The sequence below is a fragment of the Chlorocebus sabaeus genome, chromosome 17, assembly GCF_047675955.1.
Source record: "Chlorocebus sabaeus isolate Y175 chromosome 17, mChlSab1.0.hap1, whole genome shotgun sequence".
NCBI lineage: Eukaryota > Metazoa > Chordata > Mammalia > Primates > Cercopithecidae > Chlorocebus > Chlorocebus sabaeus.
The window spans coordinates 42792101-42810252 of NC_132920.1; the positions used below are offsets into that span (position 1 = coordinate 42792101).

Genomic DNA, 18152 nt, shown 5'->3' on the forward strand with positions numbered 1-18152 from the left:
GGTTGAGTTGAGCCCAGGAGGCGGAGGTCGCAGTGAACTGAGATTGTACAATTCATTGTACTCTAACCTGGGTAACACAGTCAGGCCTTGTCTCAACAAACAAAACTTGAAACTTGTTTTATGGTTTGGCAACATGGTCAGTCTTATTCCATGTGCATTTGAAAAGAAGGTATATTTTGCAGTTATTTGATGTAATTGATATGCTTATAATTATTAATTTATTTGTTGATTTAGGTCTACCATTGCTATTTGTTTTCTGTCTTTTTTTTTTTTTTCTTTTTGTTCCTCTGTTCCTAATTGTATGCTGCCTTTTGGGCTAATTAAAATTGTAGCATTTCGTTTTTATTCTTTTTTTGGCTTTTTAGCTGTTCTCTCGCATGTTTTAAAATGGTGATTCTAGGGATTGTAATATGCATCTTTAACTTATCAAAGTCTGTTTTTACAACCTCGTGTAAAATAAACGAACCTTGCATTTATAGTTACATTTATTCCTCTCATCCTTTGTGCTTCTTGTCATGTATATTGCACCTGTAAACTTTTTTTTTTTTTTTTTTTTTTTTTTTTTTGAGACAGAGTTTCACTTTGCCACCCAGGCAGGAGTACAATGGCACAATCTCGGCTCACTGCAACCTCGCCTCCAAGACTCAAGCAATTCTCCTGCCTCAGCCTCCCGAATAGCTGGGATTACAGGCATCCACCACCATACCTGGCTAATTTTTGTAATTTTAGTAGAGACAGGGTTTCACCATGTTGGCCAGGCTAGTCTTGAATTCCTGACCTCAGGTAATCCACCTGCCTCAGCCTCCCAAAGTGCTGGGATTACAGGCATGAGTCACTGTGCATGGCCAAAATGTTATAAACCTTATAATGCAATGTTACAAATTTTGCTGTCTTTTAAAAGACACATTAGTCTTTCAAAGACATTAAGGAAAGACAGGAAAACATACGTATAACCATTAATATTAACCCATATATATCTTGTTCCCAGAGATCTTCATTCTTTCCTGGACTAGAGGTTAGGAAGCTTTTTCTGTAAAGATCCAAGTAGAAAATACATTTGCAGTCTTTGTTGCATATTCTTCTTCTTTTAATTTTTTTTTCTTTCTTTTTTTGAGATGGGGTCTTGCTCTGTCCATTTCCCAGGCTGGAATACAGAGGCATAACCACAGCTTACTACAGCTTTGACCTCCCAGGTTCAAGCAATCCTCTCACCTCAGCCTCCCAAGTAGCTGAGACTACAGGTGCATGCCACCATACCCGGCTACTTTTTAAATTTTTTGTAGAGATAGGGTCTCACCGTTTTGCCAGAACTGGTCTCGAACTCCTGGACTCAAGCGATCCTCCCGCCTCAGCCTCTCAAAGTTCTGGGATTACAGGCATGAGCCACCAAGCCCAGCTGCCTTCTTTTTTTAAATAGCTGTTTAAACATGTAAAAATCATTCTTATGTTGCAGGTTGAACCAGAGGCTGTGGACCATTGTTGTTGACTTTTACTGTGGATACTAATTATTAGTTATCTCAGTTTATGTTTATCTGAAAATGTTTTTGTTGTCTATGGCCATACCACCCTGAATGTGCCCAATCTCATCTGAAAATGTTTTTATTTTGCGCTTATTTTTTCTCCCATTTTTTATTCTGGGAAAAACATACTCTTTCTCTACATTCTCATGCAACACTTCTGACACCAGGTATGTGAGTTTTTTTACTCTAAGGATTTCTCCAACTCTGAATTCTGGCTGGATATCTTACGATTTAATTCAGTTCAACTCTGACTCTGTCTACCTGGTGTTGTCAGAATCCAAAGGCTAAGAGCTCAGTCGCACAAGTCTGCCCCCTACTTTCAACACCAGTTGCAATTAGTGGTCACCTATACTGCTGATTGACTGGCTATTAATTGGGGTCTCCATTAGCTCTTCCTTGGATTGGATTAAGTTGCTAGGATAGCTTACAGATATTATAAAGGATACAGGGCCAGGCGCGGTGGCTCAAGCCTGTAATCCCAGCACTTTGGGAGGCCGAGACGGGTGGATCACGAGGTCAGGAGATCGAGACCATCCTGGCTAATATGGTGAAACCCTGTCTCTACTAAAAAATACAAAAAACTAGCCGGACGAGGTGGCGGGCGCCTGTAGTCCCAGCTACTCGGGAGGCTGAGGCAGGAGAATGGCGTAAACCCGGGAGTCAGAGCTTGCAGTGAGCTGAGATCCGGCCATTGCACTCCAGCCTGGGCGACAGAGCGAGACTCCGTCTCAAAAAAAAAAAAAAAAAAAATATATATATATATATATATATAAAGGATACAGAAGAACAGCCAGATGGAAGAGACTTAATACAGCAAGGTGTTGGAGAAAGGGTGAGGAGCTTCCATGCCCTTTCTGGGCATACCACCCTCCTAGCACCTCAGTCCCAGGGTGAAGTTCCAGCAACTTGGAAGTTCATTAAACCTTGTTGAATTTTTATAGGGGCCAGGCATGGTGGCTCATGCCTGTAATCCCAGCACTTTGGAAAACTGAGGTAGGAGAATCACTTGAAGCTAGAAGTTTAAGACTAGCTTGGGCAATATACCAAGATGCTGTCTCTACAAAGGAAAAATAGCCAGGTATCGTGGCTTGAGCCTGTAGTTCCAGCTACTCGGGAGGCTGAAGTGGGAGGATTGCTCAAACCCAGGAGTTTAAGGTTGCAGTGAGCTGTGATCAGGCCACACTGCACTCCAGCCTGGGTGACAGAGCTAGACCCTATCCCAAGAAACAAAACAACAACAACAAAAAAGAGTTTTTGTAATAAAGAGCTTAATCTCCAGCCCCACGCCTCCCCTCTTCCCAGATTTTGGTGAGTGAGTCTGAAAGCTCCAGCCCTCTTGGTTGTGGTCTTTCTGGTAACTAGCCCTATACTGAGGCTGTCTAGGGGTCCTGCGCAAGTCACCTCACAAGCATAAACAAGCATAAATTTCTCGCCATTAAGTGATATTAGCTGTAGGTTTTTTGTAGATATTTCTTATCAAGTTGAGAAATATTCCTCAATATTCCTCTTCTGCCGAGAGTTTTTATTATGAATGGGCATTGCATTTTGTCAAATCCTTTTTTTTCTTCCAAAGACAGAGTTAGAGTCGCCCAGGCTGGAGTGCAGTAGCGAGATCATAGCTCACTGCAGCCTTAAACGCCTGGACTTGGGATCCTTCAGCCTCTTAGCTGGGACTACAGGCGCACCATCACACCCAGCTAATTTTTATAAAAAATTTTTGCAGAGATGGAGTCTTACTTTGTTGCCCCAAGTGGTCTAACTCCTGGCTTCAAGCAGTCCTCTCACCTCAGCCTCCCAAAGTGCTGGGATTACCGGTGTGAGCCACTGTACCGACTATCAAATGCTTTTCTGTGTGTAATTTTTCTTCTTTAGCCTGTTAATGTGATAGATTTACATGATTTTCAGATGTTGAGCCAGCCTAGCATACATGGGATAAATTCTACTTGGTCATAGTGTAGAATTCTTTTTATACGTTGTTGGATTCAATTTGCTAATACTTTGTTATTTTCATGAAGCAGATTGGTCTGTATTTTTCTTGAATTGTCTGTGTCTGATTTTGACATTAGAGCGATACTGGCCTAATAGAATGAGTTAGGAAGTATTCCCTCTGCTTCTGTCTTCTAGAAGAGATTGCATAGAATTAATGTAATTTCTTCCTTAACCATTTGATAGAATTCACCAGTGAACCCATGCGAACCTAGTGCTTTTGGTTGTGAAGGTTATTAGTTATTGACTCAATTTCTTTATTAGATATAGGCCTGTTCAGATTGTTTGTACTCATTTTTGAAGGATATTTTTCCTGAATATTTAAGTCTGGATAGACTGTTTTCTGGTTTTTTTCCTTTTCAACATTTTAAAGATCTTGATCCAATGTGTTCTGAACTCCGTCGTTTTGTTGATGTTAGCTGTTACTCGCATATCTTTGTTACCTTGTGTGAAATATGTTGGTTTTTTCTAGCTGCCTTAAAGATTTTCTTGTTATTTTTTAATATTAGCAGTTTGACTATGATAGGCCTAAATATCTTTTTTGTATTCTCTTGAGGTTTGTTTTTAGCTGATGTCTTCCACCAAATTGGTAAGTTTAGGTTATTATTTCTTCAAATATTTTTTCTGCCTTTGTTCCATTCCTAAGACTCCAGTTACACAGTAGTATAATTGAGTAACTAATTATTACATGTATTAATATTATATAAAATAATATATGTGTAATATGAATATATTTACATAGAGATAGATACTGCATACTCAAAACATTTTAATAAAAGGGTATATGATTGTAAAAGCTTGGAGATGATGACTTTAGACAAATCACTAAGATCTCGGGGATCCTTGAGTGCTCTAGATGCACTGGCTTTGGCCCTACATACTTTTAATACAGTAGTCAACAATACTATAACTGTATACAGTTGTCTTTTCTGTTAAATGATGGCTAAATGAGAACAAGGCTCTAGCTTTACTTTTCTTTATATGAAAGCAAAAAGTGACTCTCAGATTGATATTTAAACATACACAAATATTGTCTATAAGAGGCAAACTAAAATAGAAAGTCATTGAAAGTAGGAAGAGAAACGGTTAAGAAAAAAAATACCAGGCAAATAATATGATACAAAAGAAAAAGTAGCAGTTTTCATATAAAAGACACAAATAGACATTGTATGCTGGTAAAGAGAACAGTAGGTAAAGAAAAAATATCCATAATGAACATTTATGCACCTAACTGTAGACTGTAAACAGCTTTGGTATATATCAAGTGATAACTAGTAGGACTGCAGGGAGAAATGGAAAAATCAACAATTCTAGTTAAAGACTTTTAACACCTTCCTCACAGGAAGTGATAAAGAAGATTAAAAAGCAGAGTGATCTAAGATTTGAACAATAAAATTAATAAACTTGCTATCAAATATCTAGAGAACTCTGCCCCAAGAGAATGTGTATTCTTTCAAGTACAGACAGAACAATTACAAATTAATCTGTATAGTACTGGCATAAAGATAGACATAGATGAGTGGAATAGAAAAGAGAATTAGGCCAGGCACGGTGGCCCATACCTGTAATGCCAGCACTTTGGGAGGCCGAGGCAGGCAGGTCACTTGAGGCCAGGAGTTCGAGACCAGCCTGGCCAACATGGCAAAACCTCATCTATACTGAAAACACAGAAATTAGCTGTGCGTGGTGGCACACATCTGTAGTCCCAGCTACTCGGGAGACTGAAGCAGGAGAATTACTTGAACAGGGGAGGCGGAGGCTGCAGTGAGCTGAGATCACATCACTGCACTCCAACCTGGGTAACAGTGAGACTCCGCTCAAAAAAGAAATTTGGAAGCTCTTCCAACCCAATCCTTTTGGATTTTTGTGGAGACTTCATTACATAACCGTGATTGATTACATCGGCCACTCCCGATCAGTTCACCAGTCCCCCGAAGTGGGGGTGGGGCTGAAAGTTTCAACCCTTTAATCCTATGCTTGGTTCCCTTGGCAACCAGCTTCCATCCTAAAGCTGTCTTGAAGCTTCCAGCCTTTTAGAACAAAAGATTTGGCCAGGCACAGTGAGATTACAGATACCTGTAATCTCAGCACTTTGGGAGGTTGAGGAAGGAGGATTGCTTGAGCCCAGGAGTTGGAGACCAATCTGGGAACGTGGTAAAACCCCATCTCTACAAAAGATACAGAAATGAGCCCAGCATGGTGGCATGTACTTGTACTCCCAGCTACCAGGGAGGCTGAGGTGGGAGGATTGCTTGAGCCCAAGAGGTTGAGGCTGCAATGAGCCATGAGCGTGCCACTGCCCTCCAGCCTGGCTCAATAAAAAGAACAAAAGACTCTTGTGTCACCCAGGGGATTTCTGTGTCTGTAACTAGGGTTAAAGACTAAATTTTAGCACATCTGCTAACACCCTTATCTACAAGAGTTTTAGGAGCCTGGCGTCAGGAACCAGGGGCAGGAACCAACATAGATTTCTTATTTTACAATCCCCATTTCATTTCATGGAATTGTCTAGATTCTCTTAAGATATGATCTATAAATGTATCTAACTGGTAGTATGAAGAAAGCAAATGAAACAACTCAGGGTACCCCAAGCAACCTTTTGAAACCCTTACTGTTCAGTCAGGATAGCTCATGGGCCATATGTGTTGTGCGAATACCAGAAATAGGAGCCATGTGAGGAGACCTATATCATCCTGTGCAGTGAACCCATAGAATGTTTAATTTCCCTTTTTAGTTAAAATTTAAGTAGAAACGTAAGTTCAAATATTGTCTTCTTACATTTCAGTTGATATTTTTGCCTTTCTAGGAATGCATACATATCGCTTTGAAGACCGTTGGTCTCAAATACCTGTTTGGAAGAAGTTATTTGAAATTCCAATATATGAATCTTAAGAATTCATAAATATTTTGAATCTATTCCATATACATCTATGTGTTTTAATGTGTAATGTGATTTCTACAAATCTATGGGAAAACACACCATTACATTAAAATTTACTGTTCTAATAATATGTACACATCCGTTATGGAGAAGCAGTTCCTTAAACTGCTTTCATTGATCAAAAGATCTGACAGATCTTTGGGAATGATATTTCCTTTTTTAAAACACCAAAAAACTTCACTATTTTCATTCTTTTAGGATGGATTCCAATTTGAAATAATTCTGTCGTGAAATATATAGTTATTTTCTGACACTCTGATTTTTTTTTTTTCTTTAACTTTACAGAGACTGTGCAGTTGATCCAACTTGTGTTTTGTGCATGGAGTGCTTTTTGGGAAGTATTCACAGAGATCATCGATATAGGGTTAGTAATGTCCACATAATAACCATGCCCAGTATTGTATTTTATAATAAATTTCTTTCTTTTCAAAATGCAAAGATTTAACACTAAAATGGGGGGGAGGGGTTTAAACAGTGTGTTTATTTAAATACCACTGGACATAGGATGGCAGTGTAGAAACAAATTATGAATCCACACTTCTTGGAGCATATGATTTAAAAAAGATAATAGAGATATCAGCTCTTCTGCATTGGTTTTCAACTAGTTTGTTTTTGCTATTTTTTAATGTTTATTAAAGAGGTATCTATTACAGTGTAGGAGAAGACCCAACTCCAGCACATAAGACCCACCAGTTTATTATTTTTTCACTGCTGTAATGTTGTCAGTACTTTTCAAAAATCAGGTATGTTTGTTTGCTTTTAAGTCAGGGACACAGATAAATACAGATTATTCCAAATCCTGTCCTGGTTCCTCTATTGGAAATTGAAGACAGACCATGGAGATTCAAAGGCTAGGGAACTGCTGTTAGATGGAACTTTTCACCCTAATCGTAAAATAGAATGGTAGAGAAGGAATATTTTAACATTATTCTTAATTCAGGAGCTGTCCTGGGTCAGAACTTTTCCTTCTGTTTGTTTTTATTTACTCTACCCAAGAGTTCATAATAATGAACTAAAACAGCTACAGGGCCGGGCACAGTGGCTCATGCCTATAATCTCAGCACTTTGGGAGGCCAAGGCGGGCAGATCATGAGGTCAGGAGATCAACACCATCCTGGCCAACATGGTGAAACCCCATCTCTACAAAAAATACAAAAATTAGCCAGGCATGGTGGCGCATGCCTGTAATCCCAGCTACTCGGGAGGCTGAGGCAGGAGAATCGCGTAAACCTGGGAGGTGGAGGTTGCAGTGAGCTGAGATCGTGCCACTGCACTCCAGCCTAGGCAACAGAGCGAGACTCCATCCAAAAATAAAAAATAAAAATAAATAAATAACCAGCTACAAAATTGGGCTATTTACACATTCTTATCTGTTCATCAGTCTCATAAATCAGTAAAAGAGGCCCAGTTTCCTTTCAGCTGTTCTGCCTATGTTTGGTAACTGGAACAAGCACGTGTCATTTTCCAAATGACTCCTACCCACGTTTCTTGGCATATATCTTTGCATTCCCTGGGAATAGTTGTCATTTATGGGGTTACATTAATTATATTGTGATGTATAACACAAATACTTACTTTGGGCAGAATATAAGAGGGCTTATTCTAAAATTTGCTGTATCTAATACCTGTTAGTAAGCGCTTCCTCATACTATCTTAAGAAAAGCAGAATTTCTAGTCTACCAATTATTAATTCTCGTTCTGTGATGCCAGATTTCTCAAATCATTGCCCTGTCTTAAGGAAGTGTGAATAATTCCTGAACCTTGCAGGTGGTGAAGAGTTTTTATTATTAGGCAGTCTACTTTTGTATTTCCTGAGCCCCTATTACCTGTCCTTTCAAAGAGTGGCTATTTAGGGAGTATTAGAGAAGAAAAATTAACTATTTCTTTAGTCTTTGTTGGTTAATTTCTCCAAAGCAAATGCAGCACTCTTAGACTCTAGGAGACAACAGCTCTAGGAATCTGTATAACCCCTGAGTCTATTGTGTTTATAGCATCACAACCTGTAGCGTAGATACCAGCATTATACCAATTTAACCAAAACCCAGCAGGAAAACCCTTGTGATCCTCATGATTTTCCTAATTAAGGAAGTCATATAGGCAAACATATCCTCTTTTAAATATCTGTAGCTAACATTACAAAGTAGCTTATTTTATTTTGAAATCACTTCGATTAGTTTATAAGCTTATTTAAAATAAACTTTAAAGCATTGAGAGGTTTGGCATTTTATCTGATTTTATGACTCCAAAGAAATTAAACACTTAAGCAATGGTATTTCCTTAGCACTTGATATTCTTATTTATTATCTGATGGCCCTCGGTAAATATTTATTGACAAGATACTTTACAATTTTTTTCCAAGATGACAACATCAGGAGGTGGAGGTTTCTGTGACTGTGGTGACACTGAAGCTTGGAAAGAGGGTCCTTACTGTCAAAAACATGAACTTAACACCTCTGAAATTGAGGAAGAAGAGGTAAAAGCATTTTCACAAAGTTGTTTTTAACCCAAGTTTGAAATATTTTTAGAAATAGTCATTAGATGATGTGAGAAATGGATAAGCAAATAGTACTTCCACTATTGACAGTGACTAGTTTACTTTGAAAGTTCTTTGCATTTTGTGGATGCTCTATGGTTGCTAATAGTACACAGTTGAAATTCTGGAAATTTCGTTTAATTTTGATTTTTTATTTGGTTGGGGTTTTGTTTTAAGCATACTTGAAGTTTATTTGAGTACTAATTTATGATTGAGAGGATTATTTTTCCCATATGTGTAGACCAGTTAACTAAGTTGAGTTTTGTATATCTTTATTATTACAAAGACTTTTGGAGCCAGATAGCTTTCTTTTCTGTTACCGTACATGATAGCCAATCCCAATCATCATCTCCTGGTTTCCATTATCATTGGTTATGTGATGGGACCATGTGTGGTGGTGATGGCTCAGTACAAATAATTCCCACTGCTCACTATGTTTTTCAAATTGTTGATCCTGCATTATTTTTCTTAAATGGATTTCTAATGGAATAGTAGACTCCCACAAAATAAATGCTTAAATCCCTGTGCTTTTTTTAAACTTCAACACCTTTCCATATATTTCTAATAACTCACTTAACTATAATTATACAATGATAAAATCTTTCAATGGTATGCTACAATAGATTATGTTTTATTATTTTTAATTGACAATAATTGTATATATTTATGGGATACAGTGTGTTATTTATGGGACACAGTGTGATATTTTGATACATATATACAATGTGTAATGATCAAATCAGGGTAATTAGCATATCCATCACCTCAAACATTTAACATTATGTAGTATTGGAAACTTTCACCATCCGCTCTTCTAGCTATTTGAAAATATACAGTAAATTGTTAATTATAGTCATGCTATAGTGCTATAAAACATTAGAACTCATTCTTCCTGTATAGCTTTGTTCTTGTATCCATTAACCAACCTGTGGCAGTCCCTCTTCTGCTACATTTTATGACAATTTGTTGTGTAGTTCGAGATCCTTCTTTCAGATTTTATTATTTCTAAATGGCAGGGGAATAGGTACACCCAAGTACTTCTACCTTGTTAGTAGGCCTGATACAGATTTGGGGCAAGTGGACGTTAATAGTCCTTCCTCAGCCGGGCAGAGTGGCTCACACCTATAATTCCAACACTTTGGGAAGCCAAAGCGGGTGGATCACTTTAACCCAGGAGTTTGAGACCAGCCTAGGCAAATGGCAAAACCCCATCCCTACAAAAAATACAAAAATTAGTTGGGTGTGGTGGCACGCCCCTGTGGTCCCGGCCACTTGGGTTGGGGGTGCTGAAGTGGGATCCGCTTGAGCCATGGGAGGCAGAGGTTGCAGTAAGCCAAGATCATGACCCTGTCTTTAAAAAAAAAAAAAAAAAAAAAAGTTTTTCCTGGTACCCATACCCTACAGGTCAAATATATTTTATCAGAATGACCAAAGTTTTTTTTTTTTTTTAAATTTATTTATTATTATTAAACTTCAAGTTGTAGGGTACATGTGCACAATGTGCAGGTTTGCTACATATGTATACTTGTGTCATGTTGGTGTGCTGCACCCATCAACTCGTCATTTACATCAGGTATAACTCCCAATGCAATCCCTCCCCCCTCCCCCCTCCCCATGATAGGCCCCGGTGTGTGATGTTCCCCTTCCCGAGTCCAAGTGATCTCATTGTTCAGTTCCCACCTACGAGTGAGAACATGCGGTGTTTGGTTTTCTGTTCTTGTGATAGTTTGCTAAGAATAATGGTTTCCAGCTGCATCCATGTCCCTACAAAGGACACAAACTCATCCTTTTTTATGGCTGCATAGTATTCCATGGTGTATATGTGCCACATTTTCTTAATCCAATCTGTCACTGATGGACCTTTGGGTTGATTCCAAGTCTTTGCTATTGTGAATAGTGCTGCAATAAACATACGTGTGCATGTGTCCTTATAGCAGCATAATTTATAATCCTTTGGGTATATACCCAGTAATGGGATGGCTGGGTCATATGGTACATCTAGTTCTAGATCCTTGAGGAATCGCCATACTGTTTTCCATAATGGTTGAACTAGTTTACAATCCCACCAACAGTGTAAAAGTGTTCCTATTTCTCCACATCCTCTCCAGCACCTGTTGTTTCCTGACTTTTTAATGATCGCCATTCTAACTGGTGTGAGATGGTATCTCATTGTGGTTTTGATTTGCATTTCTCTGATGGCCAGTGATGATGAGCATTTTTTCATGTGTCTGTTGGCTGTATGAATGTCTTCTTTTGAGAAATGTCTGTTCATATCCTTTGCCCACTTTTGGATGGGGTTGTTTGTTTTTTTCTTGTAAATTTGTTTGAGTTCTTTGTAGGTTCTGGATATTAGCCCTTTGTCAGATGAGTAGATTGCAAAAATTTTCTCCCATTCTGTAGGTTGCCTGCTCACTCTGATGGTAGTTTCTTTTGCTGTGCAGAAGCTCTTTAGTTTGATGAGATCCCATTTGTCAATTTTGGCTTTTGCTGCTGTTGCTTTTGGTGTTTTAGACATGAAGTCTTTGCCCATGCCTATGTCCTGAATGGTTCTACCTAGGTTTTCCTCTAGGATTTTTATGGTATTAGGTCTAACATTTAAGTCTCTAATCCATCTTGAATTAATTTTCGTATAAGGAGTAAGGAAAGGATCCAGTTTCAGCTTTCTACTTATGGCTAGCCAGTTTTCCCAGCACCATTTATTAAATAGGGAATCCTTTCCCCATTTCTTGTTTCTCTCAGGTTTGTCAAAGATCAGATGGCTGTAGATGTGTGGTATTATTTCTGAGGACTCTGTTCTGTTCCATTGGTCTATATCTCTGTTTTGGTACCAGTACCATGCTGTTTTGGTTACTGTAGCCTTGTAGTAGAGTTTGAAGTCAGGTAGCGTGATGCCTCCAGCTTTGTTCTTTTGACTTAGGATTGTCTTGGAGATGCGGGCTCTTTTTTGGTTCCATATGAACTTTAAAGCAGTTTTTTCCAATTCTGTGAAGAAGCTCATTGGTAGCTTGATGGGGATGGCATTGAATCTATAAATTACCTTGGGCAGTATGGCCATTTTCACGATATTGATTCTTCCTATCCATGAGCATGGTATGTTCTTCCATTTGTTTGTGTCCTCTTTGATTTCACTGAGCAGTGGTTTGTAGTTCTCCTTGAAGAGGTCCTTTACATCCCTTGTAAGTTGGATTCCTAGGTATTTTATTCTCTTTGAAGCAATTGTGAATGGAAGTTCATTCCTGATTTGGCTCTCTGTTTGACTGTCACTGGTGTATAAGAATGCTTGTGATTTTTGCACATTAATTTTGTATCCTGAGACTTTGCTGAAGTTGCTGATCAGCTTAAGGAGATTTTGGGCTGAGACAATGGGGTTTTCTAAATATACAATCATGTCGTCTGCAAACAGGGACAATTTGACTTCTTCTTTTCCTAACTGAATCCCCTTGATTTCTTTCTCTTGCCTGATTGCCCTAGCCAGAACTTCCAACACTATGTTGAATAGGAGTGGTGAGAGAGGGCATCCCTGTCTTGTGCCAGTTTTCAAAGGGAATTTTTCCAGTTTTTGCCCATTCATTATGATATTGGCTGTGGGTTTGTCATAAATAGCTCTTATTATTTTGAGGTACGTTCCATCAATACCGAATTTATTGAGCGTTTTTAGCATGAAGGGCTGTTGAATTTTGTCAAAAGCCTTTTCTGCATCTATTGAGATAATGATGTGGTTCTTGTCTTTGGTTCTGTTTATATGCTGGATTATGTTTATTGATTTGCGAATGTTGAACCAGCCTTGCATCCCAGGGATGAAGCCCACTTGATCATGGTGGATAAGCTTTTTGATGTGCTGCTGAATCCGGTTTGCCAGTATTTTATTGAGGATTTTTGCATCGATGTTCATCAGGGATATTGGTCTAAAATTCTCTTTTTTTGTTGTGTCTCTGCCAGGCTTTGGTATCAGGATGATGTTGGCCTCATAAAATGAGTTAGGGAGGATTCCCTCTTTTTCTATTGATTGGAATAGTTTCAGAAGGAATGGTACCAGCTCCTCCTTGTACCTCTGGTAGAATTCAGCTGTGAATCCATCTGGTCCTGGACTTTTTTTGGTTGGTAGGCTATTAATTATTGCCTCAATTTCAGAGCCTACTATTGGTCTATTCAGGGATTCAACTTCTTCCTGGTTTAGTCTTGGAAGAGTGTAAGTGTCCAGGAAATTATCCATTTCTTCTAGATTTTCCAGTTTATTTGCGTAGAGGTGTTTATAGTATTCTCTGATGGTAGTTTGTATTTCTGTGGGGTCGGTGGTGATATCCCCTTTATCATTTTTAATTGCGTCGATTTGATTCTTCTCTCTTTTCTTCTTTATTAGTCTTGCTAGTGGTCTGTCAATTTTGTTGATCTTTTCAAAAAACCAACTCCTGGATTCATTGATTTTTTGGAGGGTTTTTTGTGTCTCTATCTCCTTCAGTTCTGCTCTGATCTTAGTTATTTCTTGCCTTCTGCTAGCTTTCGAATGTGTTTGCTCTTGCTTCTCTAGTTCTTTTAATTGCGATGTTAGAGTGTCAATTTTAGATCTTTCCTGCTTTCTCTTGTGGGCATTTAGTGCTATAAATTTCCCTCTACACACTGCTTTAAATGTGTCCCAGAGATTCTGGTATGTTGTATCTTTGTTCTCATTGGTTTCAAAGAACATCTTTATTTCTGCCTTCATTTCGTTATGTACCCAGTAGTCATTCAGGAGCAGGTTGTTCAGTTTCCATGTAGTTGAGCGGTTTTGATTGAGTTTCTTAGTCCTGAGTTCTAATTTGATTGCACTGTGGTCTGAGAGACAGTTTGTTATAATTTCTGTTCTTGCACATTTGCTGAGGAGTGCTTTACTTCCGATTATGTGGTCAATTTTGGAGTAAGTACGATGTGGTGCTGAGAAGAATGTATATTCTGTTGATTTGGGGTGGAGAGTTCTATAGATGTCTATTAGGTCTGCTTGCTGCAGAGATGAGTTCAATTCCTGGATATCCTTGTTAACTTTCTGTCTCGTTGATCTGTCTAATGTTGACAGTGGAGTGTTGAAGTCTCCCATTATTATTGTATGGGAGTCTAAGTCTCTTTGTAAGTCTCTAAGGACTTGCTTTATGAATCTGGGTGCTCCTGTATTGGGTGCATATATATTTAGGAGAGTTAGCTCTTCCTGTTGAATTGATCCCTTTACCATTATGTAATGGCCTTCTTTGTCTCTTTTGATCTTTGATGGTTTAAAGTCTGTTTTATCAGAGACTAGTATTGCAACCCCCGCTTTTTTGTGTTCTCCATTTGCTTGGTAAATCTTCCTCCATCCCTTTATTTTGAGCCTATGTATGTCTCTGCGTGTGAGATGGGTCTCCTGAATACAGCAGACTGATGGGTCTTGACTCTTTATCCAGTTTGCCAGTCTGTGTCTTTTAATTGGAGCATTTAGTCCATTTACATTTAAGGTTAAGATTGTTATGTGTGAACTTGATCCTGCCATTATGATATTAACTGGTGATTTTGCTCGTTAGTTGATGCAGTTTCTTCCTAGCCTTGATGGTCTTTACATTTTGGCATGTTTTTGCAATGGCTGGTACCGGTTGTTCCTTTCCATGTTTAGTGCTTCCTTCAGGGTCTCTTGTAAGGCAGGCCTAGTGGTGACAAAATCTCTAAGCATTTGCTTATCTGTAAAGGATTTTATTTCTCCTTCACTTATGAAACTTAGTTTGGCTGGATATAAAATTCTGGGTTTAAAATTCTTTTCTTTAAGAATGTTGAATATTGGCCCCCACTCTCTTCTGGCTTGAAGAGTTTCTGCCGAGAGATCTGCTGTTAGTCTGATGGGCTTCCCTTTGTGGGTAACCCGACCTTTCTCTCTGGCTGCCCTTAAGATTTTTTCCTTCATTTCAACTTTGGTGAATCTGGCAATTATGTGTCTTGGAGTTGCTCTTCTCGAGGAGTATCTTTGTGGCGTTCTCTGTATTTCCTGGATTTGAATGTTGGCCTGCCCTACTAGGTTGGGGAAGTTCTCCTGGATGATATCCTGAAGAGTGTTTTCCAACTTGGTTCCATTTTCCCCATCACTTTCAGGCACCCCAATCAGATGTAGATTTGGTCTTTTTACATAATCCCATACTTCTTGCAGGCTTTGTTCATTTCTTTTTCTTCTTTTTTCTTTTGGTTTCTCTTCTCGCTTCATTTCATTCATTTGATCCTCCATCGCTGACATTCTTTCTTCCAGTTGATCGAGACGGTTACTGAAGCTTGTGCATTTGTCACGTATTTCTCGTGCCATGGTTTTCGTCTCTTTCATTTTGTTTGTGAGCTTCTCTGCATTAATTACTCTAGCCATCAATTCTTCCACTTTTTTTTCAAGATTTTTAGTTTCTTTGCGCTGGGTACGTAATTCCTCCTTTAGCTCTGAGAAATTTGATGGACTGAAGCCTTCTTCTCTCATCTCGTCGAAGTCATTCTCCGTCCAGCTTTGATCCGTTGCTGGCGATGAGCTGCGCTCCTTTGCCGGGGGAGATGCGCTCTTATTTTTTGAATTTCCAGCTTTTCTGCCCTGCTTTCTCCCCATCTTTGTGGTTTTATCTGCCTCTGGTCTTTGATGATGGTGATGTACTGATGGGGTTTTGGTGTAGGTGTCCTTGCTGTTTGATAGTTTTCCTTCTAACAGTCAGGATCCTCAGCTGTAGGTTGTAGCTGTAGGAGATTGCTTGAGGTCCACTCCAGACCCTGTTTGCCTGGGTATCAGCAGCAGAGGCTGCAGAAGATAGAATATTTCTGAACAGCGAGTGTACCTGTCTGATTCTTGCTTTGGAATCTTCCTCTCAGGGGTGTACTCCACCCTGTGAGGTGTGGGGTGTCAGACTGCCCCTAGTGGGGGATGTCTCCCAGTTAGGCTACTCAGGGGTCAGGGACCCACTTGAGCAGGGAGTCTGTCCCTTCTCAGATCTCAACCTCCGTGTTGGGAGATCCACTGCTCTCTTCAAAGCTGTCAGACAGAGTCGTTTGCGTCTGCAGAGCTGCTGCGTTTGTTATTATTTACTGTGCCCTGTCCCCAGAGGTGGAGTCTACAGAGACAGGCAGGTTTCCTTGAGCTGCTGTGAGCTCCACCCAGTTCGAGCTTCCCAGCAGCTTTGTTTACCTACTTAAGCCTCAGCAATGGCGGGCGCCCCTCCCCCAGCCTCGCTGCTGCCTTGCCGGTAGATCACAGACTGCTGTGCTAGCAATGAGGGAGGCTCCGTGGGTGTGGGACACTCCCGGCCAGGTGTGGGATATGATCTCCTGGTGTGCCTGTCTGCTTAAAGCGCAGTATTGGGGTGGGAGTTACCCGATTTTCCAGGTGTTGTGTGTCTCAGTTCCCCTGGCTAGGAAAAGGGATTCCCTTCCCCCTTGCGCTTTCCAGGTGAGGCAATGCCTCGCCCTGCTTCAGCTCTCGCTGGTCGGGCTGCAGCAGCCGACCAGCACCGATCGTCTGGCACTCCCCAGTGAGATGAACCCAGTACCTCAGTTGAAAATGCAGAAATCGCCGGTCTTCTGTGTCGCTAGCGCTGGGAGTTGGAGACTGGAGCTGTTCCTATTCGGCCATCTTGCTCCGCCCCCGACCAGAATGACCAAAGTTTTTGATGTACAAATCAAAATGTTTACAAAATGATTGAGTGCTATGGAAAACATGTTTTGTTTGTGTTTCATTGCTTTGTGAAAGTGTTCTGTAATTTGCTATAGTAAGATGCCAAGTGGTCAAGGTTCCAGATTTTTCTACTTCTATTGGAGAAGCTCCATTTTTATATAGTTGATTGGAGTTCTGTATGTAGAAATACAGGACAAATAAATATATATTTGAAAAAAAAGAATTATGCTTTAGAAAAAGGTTAAAAACCACTGGTATAAAACTTTAGGACTGTGGGAGAAAGTGTATATATGTATATCCAAGCCATATATCCAATAAGGATCTAGTATCCAGAGTTTATATCTTACAATTCAACAGTAAAAAGATAACCCAATTTAAAAATGGGCAAAAGACTTGAATAGACATTTTTACAGAGAAGATATTTGAATAATCAACAAACACATGAAAAGATGCTAAACATCATTAGTCATTAGGGAAATGCAAAATCAAAACCACAGTGCGATACTGCTTCACCCTCAGTAGGATGACTATTAAAAGTAATAACAAGTGTTGACAAGGATATAGAGAAATTAGAACCCTTGTATATTGCTAGTGGAAATAGGAAATGATTCAGTGCTGTGGAAAACAGTTTGACTGTTCCTCAAAATATTTAACATTACCATATGATTCTGAGTTTCACACCTAGATATATACCCAAAAGAACTGAAAACCGAAGTTGAGCAAGTATATGCACACACATGTTGTAGCAGTGTTGTTCACAATGGTCAGAAGGTAGAAACAGCCCAAATGTCCATCAGTGGATGAATGGATAAACAAATTGTGATAATATACATACAGTGGAATATTTTTCATCCATAAAAGGGAATGAAGTACTGATACGTGCTACAACATGCATGAACCTCTAAAACATATTAAGTGAAAGACGCTAGACTCAAAAGGTCACATATTGTATGATTCCTTTTATATGAAATATTCAGAATAGATAAATCTGTAGAGAGAAAAAACAGATTGGTAGTTGCCAGGGGCTGGGGAAGAGGAAAATGGAGAGAAATGGCTTAGTAGGTAAGGGGTTTCACTTTGGAGTGGTGGAAATGTTTTGGAACTAGATTGTAGTGGTTGTACATTATAATAAGTGTACCAAGTACTACTGAGTTGTTCACTTTAAAATGGTTAATTTTATGTTCTATAAATATCATTTATTTGGAAAAAATTTATTTATTTGGAAAAAAAATAGGACTTCTGTTACCTTTTTTATCCTTGTGTTAGAGTAGACTTAAAATGATTTTCCAAGAAAAAGTTCTGAATCTGCCTACATTTGCTCTGTTGGCTTTATCCTCATACATTGTCCAACAGACTAAGCTCCGGTTAATTTCCTGAATTTTAAGAAGATGCCAAGCTCCCCTGCCTACCCAAAAGTCATACAATCCTGCCTGGAGAATGTATACTCCTGGAACTAGACAAAGAATAAAGCCTTCCAAACTCTACCATTTAATTTATATTTAAGAGTTTATTTAAGGCCAAGTGCAGTGGCTCATGCTG

The 18152-nt window shown here is 39.3% G+C and overlaps 1 protein-coding gene across 8 annotated transcripts in view; it reads left to right on the plus strand.

The window, feature by feature from the left end:
- The window catches only part of UBR2 (ubiquitin protein ligase E3 component n-recognin 2), a 138134-nt gene that overhangs the window by 22043 nt on the left and 97939 nt on the right, over positions 1 to 18152 (plus strand). For 7 of the 8 annotated variants that reach the window (XM_007972558.3, XM_073005990.1, XM_007972552.3 and 4 more), the window contains exons 3-4: positions 6733 to 6811; positions 8807 to 8920. The exons of the other annotated variant lie outside the window; for it this stretch is intronic. In XM_007972558.3, coding sequence (XP_007970749.2) covers positions 6733 to 6811; positions 8807 to 8920 — 193 coding nt within the window. The remainder of the gene's footprint in view (positions 1 to 6732; positions 6812 to 8806; positions 8921 to 18152) is intronic. 8 annotated transcript variants of the gene reach the window in all.